At 39.3% G+C, this 24559-nt stretch overlaps 1 protein-coding gene across 1 annotated transcript in view; it reads left to right on the top strand.

Moving 5' to 3' along the window:
* The window catches only part of zdhhc9 (zinc finger DHHC-type palmitoyltransferase 9), an 81427-nt gene extending 58024 nt beyond the window's left edge, over positions 1 to 23403 (top strand). Inside the window, exons 7-9 of the mRNA XM_057849938.1 lie at positions 6544 to 6647; positions 12253 to 12379; positions 15398 to 23403. Coding sequence (XP_057705921.1) covers positions 6544 to 6647; positions 12253 to 12379; positions 15398 to 15583 — 417 coding nt within the window. The 3' untranslated portion in view covers positions 15584 to 23403. The remainder of the gene's footprint in view (positions 1 to 6543; positions 6648 to 12252; positions 12380 to 15397) is intronic.
* The last annotated feature ends 1156 nt before the right edge of the window (positions 23404 to 24559 follow it).

Below are 24559 nucleotides of genomic sequence, written 5' to 3'. Positions count from 1 at the left end.
GCGCTTGGGTACGACTGATTTTATGGGTTTCAGCACCATGAGCATTGTGTAATTATTGACATCAACAATGGAGAGCTACAAGTTTATTTTTTGTTTGAAAATTTTACAAATTTTATTAAAACGAAAACATCAAGAGGGGTTTTAATATAAAATTTCTATAACTTGTACTAACATTTATCTTTTAAGAACTACAAGTCTTTCTACCCATGGATCGCTTTAACAGAATGTTAATAATGTTAATGCCATCTTGTTGATTTATTGTTATAATAAACAAATACAGTACTTATGTACAATATGTTGAATGTATCTATCCGTCTTATCTTTCCATTCCAACAATAATTTACCGAAAAATATGGCATATTTTATAGATGGTTTGAATTGCGATTAATCACGATTAATTAATTTTTAAGCTGTGATTAACTCGATTCAAAATTTTAATCGTTTGACAACCCAAAATATAATATAATATAATAATAACACTATTAACTAAATAGATAATAACCAAATAACCCTCTCTGGGTTCTTCACAGAAAAAAGTCAGGAAATAAATAACTATGGGACAAAAAAAAAAAAAAAAAAAAAAAATCCGGCCTGCGGGCTGTAGTTTGGAGACCCCTGGATTAGAGCCTACTGATTTTTGTTCGTTTTTCAGTGTCCTTATGTTTAAAATGAGATTTAAAGTCCTCTGTGTATGTGTGGCTTCACATGGCTAGAAGGATAAACACTGACAGGGCGTAAACTGGGCCATTTCTGAAGAACCACTGAGCTAGTTGCCATGACGACCCCTCACAAGTGTAGGATAAAGCTTTGGCAAAGAGATGCCTGTTAAACATCAGTCAATAACAAAAATAAAAATTAAGTAGATATTAACGTCCATTTTTATGTGCACTAGATTGCAGACTATATTGACCAAACTCATTTTGTTAGAATTTAAATAATCAATCTTCCTACCTTGTAACTTTTAATAAAGCAATAAAGTGTAGTTTTAACAGGTCTTTTCGCTAGCCGCTTTAAGGGTCATTTGCGCCAGCTAAGCACTCCGTTCGCAACGCGGCCATGAATGTCTTTACGAGAGAGATGCAACCAACAGACCAGCCGAGTCATGTGAAAAATTGGCTGCAAAGCACTGGGAAATCTAAAAACAGCCTGGAACAAGAGGCTAGACGTGATCTGACGATATAAACATTGGCGGTAAAAGCTTCTCAGAGCACAGCAGACCTGAGAAGACGGCTAAACGCACCCGTCTGGTGTGTGGCATTTAGCAAAAGCATATGAGGCCAAAATGTGGGGCTTATTGATTGATTGAGAAGGGTGGGACAAGCGATCAATACTCTAAAGTGTTATCTGTGCTTATGTATTATTGATACGCAGCAGTTAAGTATGCTCAAAAACGATTGCATTGCTCGTTTTTGTTGTTGTTGTTGAGAGGATTCAACATATTATGTATTCTTAAGCTAATGGTCTTCCAATAAAGTCAGTAAAACAGCTAGTATGTACTTACACTGCTGGCCAAAAGTATTGACACCCCTGCAATTCTGTCAGATAATTCTCAATTTCTCCCAGAAAATGATTGCAATTACAAATGCTTTGGTAGTAATATCTTCATTTATTTTGCTTTTAATGAAAAACACAAAAGAGAATGGAAAAATGAAATCATTATCATTTTACACAAAACTCCAAAAATGGGTCAGACAAAAGTATTGACACCCTTTGAAAAATCATGGGAAGCTTCTCTAATTTGTGTAATTACCAGCACCTGTTACTTACCTGTGCCACATAACAGGTGGTGGCAATAACTCAATTACACTTGAAGCCAGTTAAAATGAATTAAAGTTGACTCAACCTCTGTCCTTGCGTGTACCACATTGAGCATGTATTGTAAATCAGGCTGCTTAGGCAATACTTTGGCAATACTTTTCGCCAAGATTGTCATCCATTGAATATGGCACGCCCGCCGGTGTCGTGCCAATGTAGTTACCCCAGTCAAAAATGGTATCCCCTGGCCGGAGCCATATGGGGGTACAGTAGATTTGTGTCTTTATTATTCAACCCAAAAAATGTTTGAATGCAAAAATAAATTTGAAACTCAATGTGTTTGAATGCAAAAATGAATTTGAAACTCGAACCCCCCCCCCCCCAAAAAAAAATGCATGTGAAAGCTATTTTTCTTTGATTTTTAAAATTTTTTTTTAATTGAAGTCAGGTTTTTTTGATTGAAGTAATGTTGATGTGTTTTTGGGCCACATTTTGGCTAGGACATTGGTGTCTATTATTCAATGAAAGAATAACTTGCTTCAAAAAAAATATAGATTTTAAAAAAGAAAATCACTTCAATCAAAAAAAGAAACATTCCAATCACAGAAAAAGTTTTTGAATGCGAAAAAATATTTGAGATTGAAAAATTTGCATCTGCACACTTCATTTTTCATTGAAAAAGTTTTCTTTGATTGAAGCAATTCTTTTTGTGTTTCGGCCATATTATGGTTAGGACATTTGTGTCTAAATCAATCAATCCCCCCAAAAAGTTGCTTCAATCAAAAAAAATCTTTTCGGTCAAAGAAAAAAAACATTTTTTTAAAAATATATATTTTTTTAAACAAAAATTTTTTTTTTTAATTATATGCAAAGCAAATGACCGTTAAAGGTGCTCGAAAAATAATTTCGACCCATTATAAAAATATATATTTTTGTTCATTTCATTAATTTTTGTTGCAGTTTTATTGCTTTTCAACTTTTATATATACATATATAGGAAAGTCAAATACATGCAATGACACTTTTCGGACACCTGCCACCCCCATAAAATCCACTTATGAGAACAGTCTAGATTCTGGGTTGAAAACAAAAAAAAAAAAAACGGGCGGTTATCATCCATTTTACGTAAATATTTTGAGCTAAAGTTACGCAAATTTTTCCATGCATTTTTTTCCCACGTTTATAGTGCATGCATGGGGCAATTTTATATAATAATTACCTTGACACCCCTGCCTGCTTGTATGCAGTAAAACCTTTGTCCTTTTTCCACTTAAATCTGGCGTTTGAACGCAGAGTGTTTGAGTTTATCACAGTCAAATGCTCTACCTGGGTCGGAATGCTCTGGTTTCAGTGCCATTGACGGCGCTAGACGTCCAATCCAGGCAATATGAATTGGATGCCTAGCACCTTCAAATGAGCTAACATAGACACTACTCTAATGGAAGATTTTGGCAGCAATCTGTTGGTGAAAAAGAAAAAAAATCAGATGCAGAAAGAGTCTTACACCATCTCAAATTTATCAATGAATTATTAATTTTATTTCTCTCTCTCTCTTTGCAAGCGTTGCGGCATTAATGCAGAAGTCATTAAATCCTTGACAGGATCCTTTTTAGTAGGTCAAAGCCTAGCCTCTGGAAAAAAAAATCTAAAAATAGACCTCTGCTTTTGAATAAGGTATAAGCCCGGGGAAAATGTTCGGAAAAGAGTTGCTGTGCGCCCCTTTACGTTTTAGCGAGGAGTCGCAGATTATCACTCAATGTTTATGGTTGATAGATGGCATAGTTTGTTGACAGTGGAAGGGGGACACTTTAGAGATTTGAAGTACTTTTTTGGACTATTAGTCGCAGTTTTTTTCATCGTTTGGCCAGGAGTGCAACTCATGTCGTATCATATCACATTTCAACATTGGCGGCAACTTATAAAAACAACTCAGAAGGGCTAAATATGGAGTGACACTGATGGTTTGGTAAACTTGTTAGCATGTTGTTTATCCTATAGTTGTCTGAATAACTCTTAATATCTGTTTTACATTAACATACCGGACACAATCTCAGTTTGTGGTTTATGCGTCATACCCAGAGGCGTTGCGTCCCATTAGGCAAACCAGGCAATATCCCCCCCAGCCAGCAGGGGTCCCCAGTGGGCCAACAGATTTAGCACACGCAGCTTTACTGCACTGTCGCAGCAACAATTGTAGGGAGTGTTTCAATACCATGGAATCATTTGGCTGATTATCTAATGAATCTGTTATCAATCCCAATCAGCGCTAACCATGTCACGTATATTATACATGTTTAAGAAAGTCCAATCAGCTATTAATACCACATGACTGTGTAAAGCAGGGGTCCCCAAACTTTTCCCTTCTCTGATGAGGGGCCGGGGTCAGTTTGTAACAGAAAAAGTGTGACGATTGCAGGAGTGCCTAAATGTAAAAATTTATTGTTTTTCAGAAAGCCACAATCGTTTTTCAGAAAGCCACAATCAAATAACTCTTTCTGGAGTCTTCACGCAACAATAGTAAATAAAATAATTAAACATATATACCGTATTGGCCCGAATATAAGACGACCCCGATTATAAGACGACCCCCTCTTTTTCAAGACTCAAGTTTGAAAAAAGACTTTTTGAACACCAAATTAATTTTTATACAGAAAATAATTACAATACATCTGAAACAAATGATTATAACAATATATTTGAGAGAAAAGGCATTTAATTTCGCATTCAAAACTTAATATCTGAACATTTAAACATTTAACAGAGTTAAATGCCGGAGTCGTCTTCAGCATTCGATTCATTGATGACTGGCGCCATCCAGCGTCGTGAATGGGTATATGTCTAGGCCGCAGTTTTTTTTTGTTTTTTTTTTAAGGCCGCAGTTATAAGACGTCCCCCAGGTTTTCATTCTTACTTTAATGCAAAAAACACCGTCTTATATTCGGGCCAATACGGTATATGCATTAGGGCGGTCAAAATTATCGCGTTAACGGGCGGTAATTAAATTTTTTGATTAATCACGTTAAAATATTTGACGCAATTAACGCACATGCCCCGCTCAGACAGATTTAAATGACAGTACAGTGAAAACCCCACTTGTTAATTGAGTTTTGCGGAGTTTTGCTGCCCTCTGCTGGCGCTTGGGTGCGACTGATTTTATATGCTTCAGCACCCATGAGCATTGTGTAAGTAATTATTGACATCAACAATGGCGGGCTACTAGTTTATTTTTTGATTGAAAATTTTACAAATTTTATTACAACGAAAACATTAAGAGGGGTTTTAATATAACATTTCTATAACTTGTACTAACATTTATCTTTTAAGAGCTACATGTCTTTCTATCCATGGATCGCTTTAACAGAGTGTTAATAATGTTAATGCCATCTTGTTGATTTATTGTTATAATAAACAAATACAGTCCTTATGTAGCACATGTTGAATATATATATCCATCTTGTGTCTTATCTTTCCATTCCAACAATAATTTACAGAAAAATCTGGCATATTTTATAGATGTTTTGAATCGCAATTAATTGCGATTAATTACAATTAATTTTTAAGCTGTAATTAACTCGATTAAAAATTTTAATCGTTTGACAGCCCTAATATATATATATATATCCATATATATATATCCATATATATATATATATATATATATCCATATATATATATATATATATAATTTAACAATAACACTCTTAATTAAATGGATAATAACCAAATAACCCTCTCTGGGTTCTTCACAGAAAAAGTCAGGAAATTAATAATACAAGTAAAAAAATTAAAAAAAAAAATGTTCAGGGGGCTGGCCCAAATGAGGAGGCGGGCCGTAATCAGCCCGCAGGCCGTAGTTTGGGGACCCCTGGTTTAAAGAGTGACTCGCCAAGTACTCTATGGAAAGCTCTTGCCAAGTTCTTTTACGTTGATTTTCACAGGCCACCTCATTATTCATGTGACTACTTAAAGAAATTGTGATTTTTCCAAAAAAGTCTATTAATGGGTCTATCGTATTCCTCGTCGAGTACTCTATAAGAAAACTATAACACATATGCATCTAAAATAATCCTAAACGATTTTATTAGCAATTTTAATACTCCTTTTAGCAAGGTTCCTTGGGTATGCATACGTTCCCATAACAACTAGTCCTGTTATTGTCCTACGTCACAAGCGCTGCGTATTCTGGGGGCGAGAATAGGCGTAAGGTGCGCATTTCGAGCAGAGGACGGCCACCTGTTAAAATGTGTGCGTCCATGAACGAATGTAAGTAGATCCATATTAGTGTAAAGTGCTTAGTTTTCACCACTTTTATGGTAAAGATGGCCGCACGTGCATGCAGCATGCACTCACACCCCCCCACCTTTGTGTTCATTATAATGCGCGAGTATGTATGTGTGTCAGAAGGGCCCCATGTTGCTTGTTGCCTGGGGCCCCCGGACACCCTTGCCACGCCTCTGGTCATACCGTACACTTATACAGCCTGTTGTTCTCTATTCTATTTTTATTTGAAATTGCCTTTCAAGATGAAATGTCTGTTTTTGGTGTAGGAGTTTATCAACTTAAATTTCCCCCCAAAATGCGACTCATGTTCCGGTGCGACTTTTTTTTTTTGTTGGCTGGTGCGACTTATACTCAGGCGCGACTTTTAGTCCCAAAAATACAGAAGTCCGTGTGTAAATTTACCATCCCCTGAAAGTAACTTTACACACAGCCGTTAATGTCTAAACGATAATCCGTGATATAACAGAGAGAACAACATATTCAATTTGTTTTTTTGTGTTCTGACAGATTAAAGGATCTTGGTCGGGAAAGAACCGAGTGCAGAACCCATACAGTCACAAGAACATCTTTAAAAACTGCTGCGAGGTTCTCTGTGGGCCTACGTACCCAAGGTATGGCTTCAAACAATACACGGTGCTTAAATTTGATGCATTCTCTTCTTGTTTTAGTAGATATATCAAAATATTGTCCAGTGGGCCACAATTGGCTCCTGGGCAGCAGGTTTGTAACCCCTGTACGGTATAAATGTAGTAGAAACATTAAAAGGGCTCATAGTTTGTGCATGAAAGGGTTACATTTTTTTGGCATTTTTGATTCCTTAGACCTTGCTGGTGATGTATAAAACTAACTAAACTCTTGGTCTAACATATGATGGATTCCTCAGGGTGTTACTCAGGGGTGTCGCTTCCCATTAGGCAAACCAGGCAATTGCCAAGGGCCCCCAGAGGGCCAATAGATTTAGCACACGCAGCTTTACTGCACTGTCACAATGACAAGTGTAGGAAATGTTTCAATACCATGGAAACATTTGGCAGATTATCTAACGATTCTGTTATTAATCCCAATCAGCGCAAGCCATGTTACATATATTATACATGTTTAAGAAAGTCCAGTCAGCTATTAATACCATATAATAGTTTAAAGAGCGACTCATCAAGTACTCTCTGGAAAGTCCTTGCCAAGTTGTTTTACATTGATTTTCACAGGCCACCTCATTATTCATGCGACTACTTAAAGAAATGGTGATTTTTTTTCCCCAAAAAAGTCTATTAATGGGTCTATCGTATTCCTCGTCGAATACTCTATAAGAAAATATAACATATATGCATCTAAAATATTCCTAAACGGTTTTATTAGCAATTTTAATACTCCTTTTAGCAAGGTTCCTTGGGTATGCATACGTTCCCATAGCAACCAGTCCTGTTATTGTCCTACGTCACAAGCGCTGCGTATTCTGGGAGCGAGAATAGGCATTTTGAGCAGAGGACGGACACCTGTTAAAATGTGTGTGTCCATGAACAATAATAATATTAATAATAATAATACATTTTATTTGAAGGCGCCTTTCTGGCACTCAAGATCACCTTACAATCATTTAAAACATTTAAACATATTAAAAGTGAAAAAATGAAAGTATAGAACCAGAGCTGTCCCGAGTAGTCGACATAGTCGACGTCATCGATGACGTGACTCCATCGACGAGCACAACATCCCGTCGACGGTTAATGAAGGGTTAAAAATATATATGCATGGAAAGTTCAGAATGTCGGACGCTTGGTATGCAAGCGGGGAAAGCGGCACAAAGCCAAAAAAGCGCATCAGAGAGTCCAAAACATTGACTTATTTTTAAAGAAACAGAAAGAAGGAAACAAGAAGGAGGGTACACTGTTGTGTCCTGTCTCTTCAATGCCAAGCTTGGCTGCACGTCGGCCGTGAATGATAACGACAGGAGATTGTAAGTCCATCTAACTAACTAATGACATGTTTTATTAAAGTTGCTAAGCCTGTCGCGATATGCAATGAGTCAATTTATCGCATGGTAAATAAAAATGAGGGCGGTCATTTTCACGGCTGCGTTTTATCGCTGTGCGCGCGCACATTTGTGCGTGCGTGCTGATGGCATATGAGACTCCAGTTCTTTTCTCTCATCAACATGCTGTAGAATTAAAGTTCAGACATACAAAATAAGAAAACACATCTATATTAAACACTATATACGTTAGCATTGCTACATTGAGGTGAATAGGGAAAAAAGACGACCTACTTTAGCCGGCTATAAAACAGGCAGCCTTCTCCAAAACTTGCAGTTAAAAGGTGACACTTCAAACATGAAAAATCGCTGGTTAACAGCATTTGCAAAAGGAAAAAAAATCTATTACTGACACCACATGCAGTGACAAAAAGTGCTTTTTTGCGGAGTGTAAAGCTTAAATTAGCGGTTTAGCGAAAGTACTTCCGGTGAACATTTCAAAATAAAAGCATGTCATGTTCATCATATAAATAACGATTTCTGGAGTTAATCCCACATACTTCAGATTCTACACCAAGAATACCTTTAAAATGACACCCTTTATGAAAAGTCGGATTGGCAATGAATAATTATTATAATACTATTATATATGGTACTACAGTATACTATAATATAAATGCTAGGTATTTTTTTAAGAATTGTTTTGAATCATGTTGGAAAGTGGAAGTCAGTGTTCTGAATCTGTTTACATTCCATTTTTTTGCACAAGTTAATTCTATCAGCATTTGAACTCATTGTTTATTTGTGATTTATTATCATTATTTATCTGTTTATTTGTACTTTGATAAAGAATTTAAGTGTTCCAAAATTTTTTTGTGAATTGATAAGTGTCAACAAAAATTTCATTGCTAAATTAGTAAAAAAATAAATAAAATAAATAAAATAAAATTATAAGATTAGTCGACTAATCGTAAAAGTAGTCGGCTGACTAATCGGGAGAAAATTAGTCGTTTGGGACAGCCCTATATAGAACGTTTAGGGAAATTTAAAATACAAAAAGAGATATATAGGCAGTTAAAAAAAACAGAACTTATTGATTATTGTGATTAGGCTAGTCTAAACAGGTGAGTTTTGATTGAAAAAGGGGGAGGGAATCTATGTTCCTGAGGTCGGGTGGGAGTGAATTCCAAAGCCGAGGAGCCGGGCAGCTGAACGCTCGGCTCCCCATGGTGGTGAGGCGAGTGGGGGGGACAGACAGTTGTATGGAGGAGGAGGATCTAAGGGGACAGGAGGGAGTAGTAACATGAATGACATCGGACAAGTATGGAGGGGCGAGGTTATGGATAGCCTTGAATGTGAGGAGGAGAACTTTGAACTGAATTTGAATGTGGACCCTGAGCCAGTGAAGCTGTTGGAGGACTGGAGTGATGTGGTGGATGGATGGGGTACGGGATATGATGCGGGCAGCTGAATTCCTGACCAGTTGTAGTTTATGGAGAGTTTTATGAGGGAGGCCGAAGAGGAGAGAGTTGCAGTAGTCCAGGCGGGAAGTGACAAGGCTGTGGACCAGAATTGCAGCAGAATGTGGGGTGAGGGAAGGGCGGAGGCGATTAATGGTGCGGAGGTGAAAGTGGGCAATCCGGGTGATGTTATTGATGTGCGATCGAAAGGAAAGTGTGTTCTTGAGGATTACTCCCTAGGGTCTTGACTTGGGGGTAGGGTGAAACAGTGGAGTTGTCAATGTTTAGGGAAATGTGATGGTTTTTTGAGATGGTGAATTTAGAGCCAACGACTAGCACCTCGGTTTTATTACTGTTAAGTTTTAGGAAGTTGTGCGTAAACCAGATTTTTATTTCAGTGATACAGTCAGTCAGAGAGGAGGGCGGGAGAGAGGAGGAGGGTTTAGAAGTGAGGTACAGTTGTGGTCAAAAGTTTAGATACACTTGTGAACAACATAATGTCATGGCTCTCTTGAGTTTCCAGTTATTTCTACAACTCTGATTTTTCTCTGATAGAGTGATTGGAACAGATACTTCATTGTCACAAAAAACATTCATGAAGTGTGGTTCTTCTATGACTTTATTATGGGTGAACAGAAAAAAAGTGATCAAATCTGCTGGGTCAAAAATATACATACAGCAGCGCTAATATTTGGTAACATGTCCCTTGGCCATTTTCACTTCAATTAAGCGCTCTTGGTAGCCATCCACAAGCTTCTGGCAAGCTTCTGGTTGAATGTTTGACCACTCCTCTTGACAGAATTGGTGCAGTTCAGTTAAATTTCATGGCTTTCTGACATGGACTTGTTTCTTCAGCATTGTCCACAAGTTCTCAATGGGACTTTGGGAAGGCCATTCGAAAACCTTAATTCTAGCCTGATTTAGCCATTCCATTACCACTTATGATGTGTGTTTGGGGTCGTTGTCCTGTTGGAACACCCAACTTCGCCCAAGACCCAATCTTTGGGCTGATGACGTTAGGTTATCTGGAAGAATTTCAAGGTAATCCTCCTTCTTCATTATCCCATTTACTCTCTGTAAAGCACCAGTTCCATTGGCAGCAAAACAGCCCCACAGCATAATACTACTACCACCGTGCTTAACGGTAGGCATGGTGTACTTGGGGTTAAAGGCCTCACCTTTTCTCCTCCAAACATATTGCTGGGCGTTGTGGCCAAACAGCTCGATTTTTGTTTCGTCTGACCACAGAACTTTCCTCCAGAAGGTCTTATCTTTGTCCATGTGATCAGCAGCAAACTTCAGTCGAGCCTTAAGGTGCCGCTTTTGGAGCAAGGGCTTCCTTCTTGCACGGCAGCCTCTCAGTCCATGGAGATGCAAAACACGCTTGACTGTGGACACTGACACCTGTGTTCCAGCAGCTTCTAACTCGTGGTAGATCTGCTTTTTGGTGATTCTGGGTTGAATCTTCACCCTCCTGACCAATTTTCTCTCAGCAGCAGGTGATAGCTTGCGTTTTCTTTCTGATCGTGGCAGTGACAAAACAGTGCCATGCACTTTATACTTACAAACAATTGTTTGCACTGTTGCTCTTGGGACCTGCAGCTGCTTTGAAATGGCTCCAAGTGACTTTCCTGACTTGTTCAAGTCAATGATTCGCCAAAATTGCTAATTCGTGCTGCTGTATGTATATTTTTGACCCAGCGGATTTGATCACTTTTTCTGTTAACCCATAATAAATTCATAAAAAAACCAAACTTCATGAATATTTTTTGTGACAAAGAAGTATCTGTTCCAATCACGCTATCGGAGAAAAATCAGAGTTGTAGAAATAACTGGAAACTCAAGAGAGCCATGACTTTATGTTCTTCACAAGTGTATGTAAACTTTTGACCACAACTGTAAAGTTGGGTGTCGTCGGCATAGCAGTGAAAGTGGATGTTGAATTTACGAAAAATATTGCCAAGGGGAAGTGGGTATTTGATGAAGAGTAGGTGCCCCAGGACAGAGCCCTGAGGCACTCCGGAGGTAACAGGGGAGGGTTTAGATTTAAATGACTTTAGTTGGATATATTGACTGCGCTCAGAAAGGTAGGAAGAAAACCAGTTCAACAGGGTGCGGGTGATGCCGATAGTGGAAAGCCGGTGGAGGAGTGTGGTGTGACTAATGGTATCAAAGGCTGCAGATAGGTCTAGGAGGATGAGAATGGAGAGTAGTCCAGAATCAGCTGCCATGAGGAGGTCATTGGTTTTTTTTTAACGAGTGCTGTTTCAGTGCTGTGTAGAGGGCGAAAACCAGATTGAAACTGTTCATAAAGGTTATTCTGGGATAGGTGAGAGTGGAGTTGGGAGGCGACTGTTCTTTCGAGGATTTTGGAGATGAAAGGGAGGTTGGATATGGGGCGGAAGTTATTAAGTTATAGAACGAATGTAAGTACATCCATATGAGTCAGTGTAAAGTGCTTAGTTTTCGCCACTTTTATGGCCAAGATGACCGCACGTGCACGCAGCGTGCACTCGCATCCCCCCACCTTTGTGTTCATTATACGGCGTGAGTATGTATGTGTATCACGTGACTCAGAAGGGCCCCATGTTGCCTGGGGCCACCGGGGACTCTTGCTACGCCTCTGATGTTACTCATCCAATAAAAACAGTTCAACACATACTGTACCATACAAAAATGACAAGTACAGTTGAGTACATTTTGAAAATACAGCAGTATTCAACTAGTCCTATTTTTACAGCAACAAAAGAATGTACTTCATAACAGTACACCTGTTTTGTTTTTTAGCGTCTTGGACAGAAGAGGCCTGATGAATGAAGAGTTGCCCATTTCTGTGTCATCTGCTGCACCGTCCTCCTCCTCTTCCGCCTCTTTATCTTTCTCCAACAACAGCAAGTCAGCTCAACCAACCACTGTGAGCAAAACGCACACACACTTACCCATCTGCGATGCCCTCCTTGTATCCACCTAAACCAGATTCTGACTCGGCGGTGTCCAAACTGCAGCTTGTTTATACTTTTTTATTGGTCTGCAGCAAATTATGAAAAATATCATTGAATATTGCCCGCACAAAAAGCTTAAATTTAGCCTACATTCTGTTCCACTTCTCAGTTTTAACACTAGATGGCGCTAGTCACTGTCAGGCGTACAGCAAATTTCGTAAACCGGATCCACCCCAGTGTCTTTTTGAACAATAGCCCAAACTCAGTATGGATTCACTTGCCGGATCAGCAAACAGTTTTGGCCCAGAACTGGTCCAAAGTAGCAGAAACCACATTAATCTATGGCCTGGATAAAAAGATTATTTAATTGGAACAAGCAACTCCACATTCAAGATGGCCCATTTTTAGACTGTAAATAACAGACTGTATTTGTTAAGGTTCTGGGGTAACCCAAGCGCAGAGACGGGATGCAAACAAGAGTGTATTGACGGTTAGATGGAGTGGCAGATAGTGTCTGGAGAATCCGGTTGGCAGTTTGGTCATACAATAGGTGATCGGCCAGGCAGGCGTTCTGGAAGGCAAGCAGTCCAGAATCTTGGGGAAAAATATCAAAATGAGCTCAGTATCAGGATTACAATATTCTTCGCTAGCTGAAAGCTGGAGTCACAAACTCGTGGAGTTGAGTTGTTGATCCGGCGATGATGTGCGGCCAAGGACCAGTTTAAGTAAGCTGCTGACGGTGATCATCAACACCTGGTCGCAGGCTCACCCACCTGTCCAATCCTGCAATTAAGGCAGTGATACGCATACACCACCACAAGGAAGAGGAGAAGGGCTCAGGGAGCAGGGGCCATAAGAGTATTCCAACATTGAAACATTTAATGCAATACAGAGTAAATGCTTTCCCCCTCCATATGTCGTTCTGCGAGAAATTTTGAATTACTTAGCTTGCAGACATTGCAGAACACTTGAATGCACCAGCTATTGAGAGAGAGTTCAAGGGTTTCCCAAGTTACTGTGCAGCCTCAGGTCCTGAGCTGTGGACCTAGGGATGACAAATATTTGTGATTACAAATGATTCAATGATAAAGGACTATCGAATAAAATACTTACTGTTATGGCAATTTAGTGGTTGACCGTATAAATACAATATAAACACGTTACAGAATGATACATTGAACAAAATGGACTCCAAATTTAATACTGAAAACCGTTTTGATACAAATCTGGCCCAGATTGGGTAACATGTTCCATATCCGGGCCTTTCATGAATGTGGTTTCTGCTACTTTGGACCAGTTCTGGCCCAAACTGTTTGCTGAGCCGGCATTTTAATACATTCTGAGTTTATGTTCAAATTAGGGCTGTCAAACGATTAAAATTTTTAATCCAGTTAATTACAGCTTAAAAAGTAATTAATCGCAATTAATCGCAATTCAAACCATCTCTAAAATATGCCATATTTTTATGTAAATTATTGTTGGAATGGAAAGATAGACACACGACGGATATATACATACAACATACTGTACATCAGTACTGTATTTGTTTATTGTAACAATAAATCCACAAATGGCATTATTAACATTCTTTCTGGTAAAGTGATCCACGGATAGAAAGACTTGTAGTTCTTAAACGATAAATGTTATAGTTACAAGTTATAGTAATTTTATATTAAAACCCCTCTTCATGTTTTCGTTTTAATAAAATTTGTAAAATTTTCAATCAAAAGTAGAGTTAATATAATAATAATAATAAGAATAAAAATAACAATAATAAAAATAGAGTGAAAAGTTTTACGTGTATTTTGCATAGCTATTTTGATAAGGAATGCCAGTTCATTTTGCATTGTTGTTTAACTGTGTGTCAGAATAGGGCCTCATTACTATAGACTGAAGTGCTTTTCTTTTTGTGAACATTTTTTTTTTTTTTGAGAGAGATAGGAATATTATTTTTGTTGTGCCTTCACTAAACGATACTTATGTTTGTTGTGAAGGAGTTGCCGAAGCTTATGCCAATAAACGGCGCGGTCCAAAGAACGCCTGTGTCCGCTCGCCTTTATTGTATAACATACATCTGTACATATCTTACCCAAAATAAAACAAGAGACACATAATTGCCATTAAAAGAAAGAAAACTTACCGAAATATGCGTGGAGAACAAATAGCAATTTGCATTGCATTGTGAATACAGCACAAACGTCTCACACCTGCTAATTCCCCCACGTTTAGAAGACATAACATGAGTATGGAATGGCACTGCCCCCAAGCGGCCGGTGGCATTTTCTTCACTCTTAATGTCCATAAACGGCCTCATTGTAATGTTTGAGGCAATATGCCAGCGGGTCATTCATTGCATGCGTTAATTGCGTCAAATATTTTAACGTGATTAATTTTAAAAAATGATTAACGCCCGTTAACGCGATAATTTTGACAGCCCTAGTTCAAATACATACTGGGGCGGATCCGTTTAACGAAATTAGCCATGTCTGCTCCAGTTAAATTTTGCTGTCTGGGTAACGTTAACGCTCGATTGAATAACTTGTTTAACAGTCAAGCAGTGACTTCAAAAGACGATAATTACTTTGAAATAAGCACTTACCATGAAAACTTGCCGTACGCCGAGATGCTGTGTCCTGACTTCTGGGTGTTCTCCTGTTTAGTGTCGCAGTGCGGATGCCTGCCTACAGGGTGTGCGCTGCTGTGACGTCACAGGTCGACTGTTAAATTTCAAGATTTTTAGCGTGTCCGGTCTGCACGGTCCGCCCCAGAACAGTGCGTAATCTCTCATTTGGACTGTTAGATTGACGATCCCGGCAACATCTGGCGAACTGACGTTCAGCGAGTGTTATTGCTATGTGAATCTGGCAAGCTGAGGCCAGATCCGGCACACAGTCACCTGCTGTTGGGGTTGCCGCACCCCTATGGCAATGGGCTGAATTATTTTTTTTTTTTTTGGTTGACCTTTAATTTGGAACATATTTGTCTTCCAGAAAACCACGGCGCCGCTGATCCCAAACGAACACACGCCCGACGAGGCCAAGCCGAGCGTCGGCACCTCTGCAGAGCACACCCCCTCATCGCCCGACGACCGTCGTCCTCCCTCTTCCTCCGTCCCGCCTCTGGCTTCCCCGGAGACGGACGCCGAGGCCTCCGTCGCCAAGGATAGGAACCACTAACCGCGTTCCGGCGAGTCCCGTCCGCTCAGGAACACTCACAATGACTCGGTTCTTTCTTTCCCCTATATGAGTGACTCCTTCGGGGAGAGGAGCGAATTCACAGAAACGTCAGCGTCTTCCCGTCTCCCCCGCACTCAGCTTGACACGTCTCACCGAGAGAGGAGAGAATGCATGACAAACCCACGGGAGCTACCGCCCAATGACTTCCATCCTAAACCTCGTATTAACTTTCAGTGTGAGCGGCCAATATACTCCCCGCAAGCGGCCGGCAAAGACATTTTTGCTTGTCTACACGTGTAAATCCTCATTCCGTACTGTCCCCTTTTTCCCGTTGCGCACACATTACATGCTCTATGCAAATCAACAAGGCCGGACGAGCGGTGTTTGTGTGTAGCTGACGTATTCGAACGGCAGGCAAATTGAACGTCTACCTTGTATTCTGTGAACTGCTGCATTTAGTACTGTTACTAGTAGCGTTGCACCGATACCGTTTTCTGGCTCCCGATTCTGTGTGGTATCGACCAACGCCGACACTACCAATTCCACGTTTTTAAAAAAATACATACATACAGTTTCTTTTAATACTATATTACTGCATACTCACTTGAATATATAGTAATTGCAGTCATTGGTTTAGGGTTAGGGTTAAGGTTAGGGTTAGCGTTTGGGTAAAGCAACAGGGTTTAGGGTTAACCTTAACCGTAAGACACTGCTTAACGTGTTGGGGCTTAATGACTATGGAGGACTGAATGGGACAGAATGACTTGTATAAATGGAGTTATACTTAAATGTGTCATTATTAATTTAAATGGGAATTAAATATATAAAAATTAGGTCTGTCAAACGATTAAAATTTTTAATCCAGTTAATTACAGCTTAAAAATTAATCGTAATTAATCGCAATTCAAACCATCTATAAAATATGCCATATTTTTCTGTAAATTATTGTTGGAATGGAAAGATAAGACACAAGACGGATATATACATTCAACATATGGTACATAAGTACTGTATTTGTTTATTATAACAATAAATCAACAAGACGCCATTAACATTATTAACATTCTCTTAAAGCGATCCATGGATAGAAAGACTTGTAGTTCTTAAAAGATAAATGTCAGTACAAGTTATAGAAATTTTATATTAAACCCCCTCAATGTTTTCATTTTATTAAAATTTGTAAAATTTTCAGTCAAAAAAAATAAACTATTATCTCGCCATTGTTGATGTCAATAATTACACCATGCTCACTTATTGTACTAACCCATAAAATCAGTTGGACCCAAGCGCCAGCAGAGGGCGCCAAACACCAAAAAAACATGTAACAAGCAGACATTACACTGTACTGTCATTTGAATCTGTTTGAGCGGGGCATGTGCGTTAATTGCGTCAAATATTTTAACGTGATTAATTAAAAAAATTAATTACCGCCCGTCAACGCGATATTTTTGACAGCCCTAATAAAAATGTCATTAATTCATTAAAATACAAGATGAGAGAATACGAGTGAGTTTGACGGATAAAATCAACTCATGAAGTGCTGAAACTCAATTTTTTAAACATTAAATGGACTAGTATTTTAATGAAATAATGACACATTTAATGACAGATTTATTCATTTCCCATTTTAATTAATTATTCATACATTTAAGTATTTATCAACCGATTTAGTTCTACAGTGAAGAAAATAAGTATTTGAACACCCTGCAATTTTGCAAGTTCTCCCACTGAGAAACGATGGGCGGGTTTGAAATTTTCATGGTAGGTGCTTGTCCACTGTCAAAGACAATCTAAAAAAAATCCAGACATCACAGTGTATGATTTTTTTAAACAATTTATATTGTAGCGGAATCACGCCACCTGAACCGCCAGACCCGCGCTGGCTCAGCTCCAGTGACCCGGGCCGGTGAGAACCCAACAACCCGGCCAAAAGGCCCAAATCTGTGCGTTCACCTTAGTCTTAACCCCTTGTACTGACTCCATTTTTGAAAGCTGGAAAAAGGCTTCGAAGCACAAGTTGACAATTTATTCAGGTCGACAGCGATCATGCAGCACAGAGCGACCCAGGCGAGGATTCAGGGTCACCATATCACAAGTCAACAAAAAGTTCCCGAGAAAAAAATGACAACGATTTGTTAAACATTGTCTTTTTTAAGGCTCTCGCGGGGCGGGCTTTGGGCAGAAGAAGGGTGTGTTTGGGCGTTGTTTAGGATTATTGTCTGTTTGTGGATTGGACAGAAGGATTCGGGAGTTACTGTTGTCAGGGCAACGAGGGTTGTGGATTTTGCCACCTCAGCGTCAAATGGGTTCTTGGAGTTTTATCAGTCGTGTTATCAGTTGGATATCAGGCGTTCTCCAGTGTTGCTTGTGTTGGGATAGGGCGTCCTGCCCTTTTGTTCTGGACTGTGCAGGAGAACTGATTGCGAGAGTTGGTGGTGCAGATGTGGGCTTGTCAGCGTCAATCTTGCTCAATCAGTTGCATGACGCACATGTTAGGCTTCCGTGAGAAGAAGGCGTCATGTAGCTCTTATGCCCTATATTCTGCTTGTTTTCCTGAAACTATAGTATAAGTGCTATTTATTTTATATTGGGTGTGTTAGAGTAATACAAATAGTCAAACAGTAAATATGAGAAATGATACTATTCCTCGATTGATTATATTAAGTGTGTTACAGTAATACAGTCGATCGGTAAATACGAGAAAAGATATTAAGTGTGTTAAAATAATGCAAACAGTTAGAGGGTGCCTACGAGAAAAGGTACTATCTCCTACATACTGCTGCAAATAAGTATTTGAACACATGTCTATTAGCTAGAATTGTGAGCCTCAAAGACCTGTTAGTCACCTTTAAAAAGTCCAACGAATAAGTAGAGTTGAGGTGGACTTTTTGAGTCTGGCTTTTTGACCTGTTTGAGGCGGTTAGCATATAAACACCTGTCCACCCCATACATTCAAGAAGACTCCAAATCCTAACATTGTCAAGACCGAAGAGCTGTCCAAAGACAGAATTGTAGACCTCTGCAAGACTGGACAGGGTTAATGGGCAATTGCCTAGCAGCTTGGTGATATAAGATCCACCGTTGGAGCAATTATTAGAAAACGGAAGAATCTAAACATGACTTTCAATCTTCCTCGGACTGGGGCTCCATGCAGGATCTACCTTGTAGGGTCTCAGTGATCCTAAGAATGGTGAGAAAACAGCCAAGAACCACACAGGAGGAGCTGGTCAAAGACCTGAAAGGAGCTGGGACCACAATTTCCAAGGTTACAGTTGGTGAGACGTCATGGTTTAAAATCACGCATGGGGTGGGAGGCTCCCCTGCTAAGCTAGCACATGTCTGCAGGCCAGTTTTAAGTTTGCCAACGACCATTTGGATGATCCAGAAGAGTCATGGGAGAAAGTCATGTGATCAAATGAGATCAAAATGCAACTTTTTCATCTTAATTCCACTCATAGTATTTGGAGGAAGAAGAATGATGAGTACTATCCCAAGAACACCATCCCTACTGTGAAGTATAGGGGTGGTACCATCATGCTCTGGGGGTGTTTTTTTGCCCATGGGACAACTGCTCTGTATTAAGGAGAGGATGACCAGGACCATGTATTGTGAGATTTTGGGGAGTAACCTCCTACCCTCACTTAGAGCATTGAAAATGGGTCGTGACTGGGTCTTCCAATATGACAATACCCCGAAGCAGACAGGCAAGTGGCTTTGTAAAAACATATCAAAGTTCTGGTCTCCGGACCTAAACCCAATCGAAAATCTTTGAAGGAAACTAGAACGCCGTGTTTCTCAGTGACAGCCCAGAAACCTGATTGATCTAGAGAAGATCTGTGTAGAGCAGTGGTGCAAAATCCCTGCTGCAGTCTGTGCAAACCTGATGAAAAGTTACAGGAAACATTTGACCAAAAGCTACTGTACTAAATATTAACATAGATTTTTTCGGGTGTTGAAATACTTAGCTGCAGCACGTTAATACAAATAAATTGTTAAAAAAAATCATACACTGTGATTTCTAGATTTTTTCTTTAGATTGTCTTCAACAGTTGACACACACCTACCATGACAGATTCAAATCCGCCCATCATTCGGCGGTTCAAATACTTATTTTCCGAACTGTGTATTCCATTCTGTCCCATTTGGTCCTTCATACTAGACGTCCAAGCCATTTGAAATGAGTAGATGGGCAGCAAATGAATTGGATTTCTGCTAATTGGTGGGAGGTTGCATCTTGGCCAGAGGGAAAAAAATTGTCTTTTTAACCCATTGGCTGCTTTTGACGTCGCTAAATGTCCAATCCATTGGAAGTGGAAGGGTGGCAGTAAATGTTCATTCGCTGCCACCCTCCAATTTCCAGTGGATTGGACATCTACTAGATTAGAGGGCGCATCTTCACCAGGGGAAGAATACAGTATATTAAATTTTTCAAAACTGAAACTGGCTGCCATTGACGGCGCTAGACGTCCAATCAACTTCAGACGATGAAATGCCGTATTGGTACTAGTATCGGCATTGGTGCAACATTAGTTACTAGCAATGGAGACAACTGTCTTTCCCTTTTTATTTTTTTTTAAATATGCGTACCTGTTTAGTAGTCTGTGACACTCGCTTTACGCAATATCTTCACCATTTCTATATGTGGGTGGGTGTGGCTTTTAATATTCTTCAACCCTAGTAGCAACCGTGCCTTAAAAATGGACGCATCAGACGTTTGTAAACAGAGACGCCCAAACAGTGTTAAACTCAAAACACAAAAAAACGTACTCTGCATCCGATAGTTAAGGAAAGCGGGCTTTACTTTGTTGCTATGATTAAACTAGCTTGAAAAATTGATGGTAAGTCGTAAAATTGACACATGGGTTCAACGATCGATATGACCCAGCCAATAACCGATCTATGAATTAAAATGTTGTCACTGAAAAAAGAACGGAACCACGTTTTTCCACTAGACCAATATCAATCTAGATACCGTAATTTTGAGACTATTAGGCGCATCTGACGATAAGCTGCCAACCACCAAATTTGACACAAAAACGGCATTTGTTCAATCTAGATAAGCCGCATTCAAAAACAAGCCACAGCTGTCCTCACAGTATAATGGGATATTTATACCAAAAGATATTAACTGGTAACACTTTCTTTAACAGCGGCGTCATAAGACTGCCATAAGACCAAAAATGACCATGAAGCCTTGAACCAATTGATGCGAAGCTTCATTACTTCAAGAAGCTTCATTTGGCCATCACTGCTTCTTTGGGTGAGATAGTTAACCTCTGCTGCCGCCTGCTGTCAACACTGTTTTTGTGCAACATGCCTCCTAGCATGCATTGCAGTGCTACAGATGTATGTAACAATCAAAATTCATATTCTGTGCTAATTATTTCTTCAGTTACTGTTCCAGTTGTTTCATTAATCACTAGTTATGGCATTTGGTAACACTTTATTTGACAGTAGCGCCATAAGCCTGTCATAGGACTAACATAAATATGACATGACACTGCTGTGAGCATTGATGAATGCTTATGACGGATGTCATTTTGTGCCATCCGGCAAATTATCTCACTTTTGAATAGATCTGAGTTGGACATAAATTGAGTTTTTTGACATAATTTTTTATTGACACGGTGACAGTGACACCTTTTTAAAACAATATATCGATTTTGGCAGTTGCATATCGATAACCTTTTGGGCTACAAGTTATCTTGATATATCACTTTTTCAATATATTGTCACATCCCTGAGTGTGAAGGCTGATTTATCCTTCTGCGTAGCTTTGACTACGGACCTACGCCGTTAACGCAGACCCGATTTCGTCGTAGCCTGACGTGCATCTCCAACAGATCCTGACTTGAATGTCGAATGACTGTGATTGGTTCGCTCAGAAAGTTGTTTCCGGTTCAACACAACGACACGGCCATTTTCAAACATGCACAAACGTCTTCTGTGTAGCCTACGCTTCAACCATAGACATCACTATCAGTTGTCGCGGAAGGGGGTGCGGGGCTGCTCCGTAGGGGGCCTATTTTCAAAAACTACAAATATTTTCAATATAAGTATATTGTATATAAATTAGGGCTGTCAAACGACAATTTTTTTCAATCGAGTTAATTACAGCTTAAAAATGAATTAATCGTAATTAATCGCAATTCAAACTGTCTATAAAATACGCCATATTTTTCTGTAAATTATTGTTGGAATGGAAAGGTAAGACACAAGATGGATATATACAGTCAACATACGGTACATAAGTACTGTATTTATTATAAAAATAAATCAATAAGATGGCATTAACATTATTAACATTCCGCGAAAGCGATCCATGGATAGAAGGACTTCTATAACTACAAGTTATAGAAATTTTATATTAAAACCCCTCTTAATGTTTTCGTTTTAATAAAATTTGTAAAATTTTCATTCAAAAAATAAACTAGTAGCTCGCCATTGTCGATGTCAATAATTACACAGTGCTCATGGTGCTGAAACCCATAAAATCAGTCGCACCCAAGCACCAGCAGAGGGCGACAAAACACCAAATAACACAAGTAACAAATGGATATTACACTGTGCTGTCATTTTAATCTGTCTGAGCGGGGCATGTGCGTTAAATGTGTCAAATATTTTAACGTGATTAATTTAAAAAATTAATTATCACCCGTTACCGCGATAATTTTGACAGCCCTAACTATAATTATTTCTATTTTATCTACTTTTGTTCCGTGAAGAATCCAGAAAGGGTTATTTGATTGTGGCTTTCTGTAAAACAATAAATTTTTACATTTATGCACTACTGCAATCCTCAATCGCCCCTGGTCTACGCCGTCGCTCCGCCGTCACCGGAACACAGAAGCATAAATCAGGCTTGAGATTGAATTGTGACGCAAATCGTGTATTATCATCCCAGAGGTCCCACCCCTGACAAAGCTAACAGAAGCTAGCTCAATTCCCAGCAAGAAAACCAATCAATTAAGGTATCATCTCAAGCTAGTATTGCTCATCCTTGGAATTTGGAAGGATAAAAAGCTTGATATTAGTATTTGTGATTGAGTAAGAAGCAAAAAACAACAAGCAAAGCCATTGTTGAATTGTACATACAGTATATTTACAAGAGTAGATGCAGTGAAAAGCAGAAGGTTGGCTAATTTTTTTTTTCTTTACACTGAAATACCACACTCGAGCCAGTCCACTCTACTGCTGCGCTCTACGAAGAAGAAAAAAAGTGATTTCATATCTGGACGATGAAGAAAAAATGTCGCGAAAGCTCATTTTCGGTGTTTCAAAATGATGGTAGCGAGTTTGTGATTGTGCACTGTCGTGTTGTATGCGAGAAAGAACAAGTGTTTGTGAACTGTACATGCGATGAGTATCGGATGCTGCCACTATATACGCGGTAAAAAAAAGATTTCTGATGTAGTATTAATCACATTTTTTTAATGATCCAAGTGGAGAAGGAATTCATCATTTGGGAAATTTTGTCATTCCCGGCAGCTGATTTTCTTTGCAACTAGATGGAATCGTGTAGGAACGAGGACTGATATTCGTGAACCCTAAAGGAGATTGAATGTACAGTATGTGACAGATATTTATAACCATATCCAATCAGATGATTTCCTTCAAAAGGGGGTGAATTTTTCCATCGTCGGATCCGATTGCTCTGATCTACAATATATATCTAGTACATTATGTATACGACTACAGTACTCTTTATTTATGTTCACTTTGTTTGGTCTTAACACTGTGATTCCATGTATTTCATTCCAGTTACTCCACTTTTTCATGATCAATATGTCTGGTAAATAAACCATACTGTCTTATTATTATATCTGTCTCTATCTGAAACACGAACAAAAATCTTTCACCTGCATAAAACAAGCTTTCTTAAAGGGGAAGTTCAGAATTTTTTACATTAGGCTCAGTCGCTAAGCTACAGTGCCTTGCAAAAGTATTCGGCCCCCTTGAACCTTGAAACCTTTCGCCACATTTGAGGCTTCAAACATAAAGATATAAAATTGTAATTTTTTGTCAAGAATCAACAAGTGGGACACAATCGTGAAGTGGAACAAAATTTATTGGATAATTTAAACTTTTTTAACAAATAAAAAACTGAAAAGAGGGGTGTGCAATATTATTCGGCCCCCTTGCGTTAATACTTTGTAGCGCCACCTTTTGTTCCAATTACAGCTGCAAGTCGCTTGGGGTATGTTTCTATCAGTTTTGCACATCGAGAGACTGACATTCTTGCCCATTCTTCCTTGCAAAACAGCTCGAGCTCAGTGAGGTTGGATGGAGAGTGTTTGTGAACAGCAGTCTTCAGCTCTTTCCACAGATTCTCGATTGGATTCAGGTCTGGACTTTGACTTGGCCATTCTAACACCTGGATACGCTTATTTTTGAACCATTCCATTGTAGATTTGGCTTTATGTTTTGGATCATTGTCCTGTTGGAAGATAAATCTCCGTCCCAGTCTCAGGTCTTGTGCAGATTTTCTTCCAGAATGTTCCTGTATTTGGCTGCATCCATCTTCCCGTCAATTTTAACCATCTTCCCTGTCCCTGCTGAAGAAAAGCAGGCCCAAACCATGATGCTGCCACCACCATGTTTGACAGTGGGGATGGTGTGTTCAGGGTGATGAGCTGTGTTGCTTTTACGCCAAACATATCATTTTGCATTGTGGCCAAAAAGTTCAATTTTGGTTTCATCTGACCAGAGCACCTTCTTCCACATGTTTGGTGTGTCTCCCAGGTGGCTTGTGGCAAACTTTAAACGAGACTTTTAATGGATATCTTTGAGAAATGGCTTTCTTCTTGTCACTCTTCCATAAAGGCCAGATTTGTGCAGTGTACGACTGATTGTTGTCCTATGGACAGACTCTCCCACCTCAGCTGTAGATCTCTGCAGTTCATCCAGAGTGATCATGGGCCTCTTGGCTGCATCTCTGATCAGTTTTCTCCTTATTTGAGAAGAAAAGTTTGGAAG

The sequence above is a fragment of the Corythoichthys intestinalis genome, chromosome 11, assembly GCF_030265065.1.
Source record: "Corythoichthys intestinalis isolate RoL2023-P3 chromosome 11, ASM3026506v1, whole genome shotgun sequence".
In the NCBI taxonomy this organism is placed as follows: Eukaryota; Metazoa; Chordata; class Actinopteri; order Syngnathiformes; family Syngnathidae; genus Corythoichthys; species Corythoichthys intestinalis.
The sequence above is the reverse complement of the archived record's forward strand: the minus strand, read 5'-3'. Positions and strand labels throughout refer to the sequence as shown.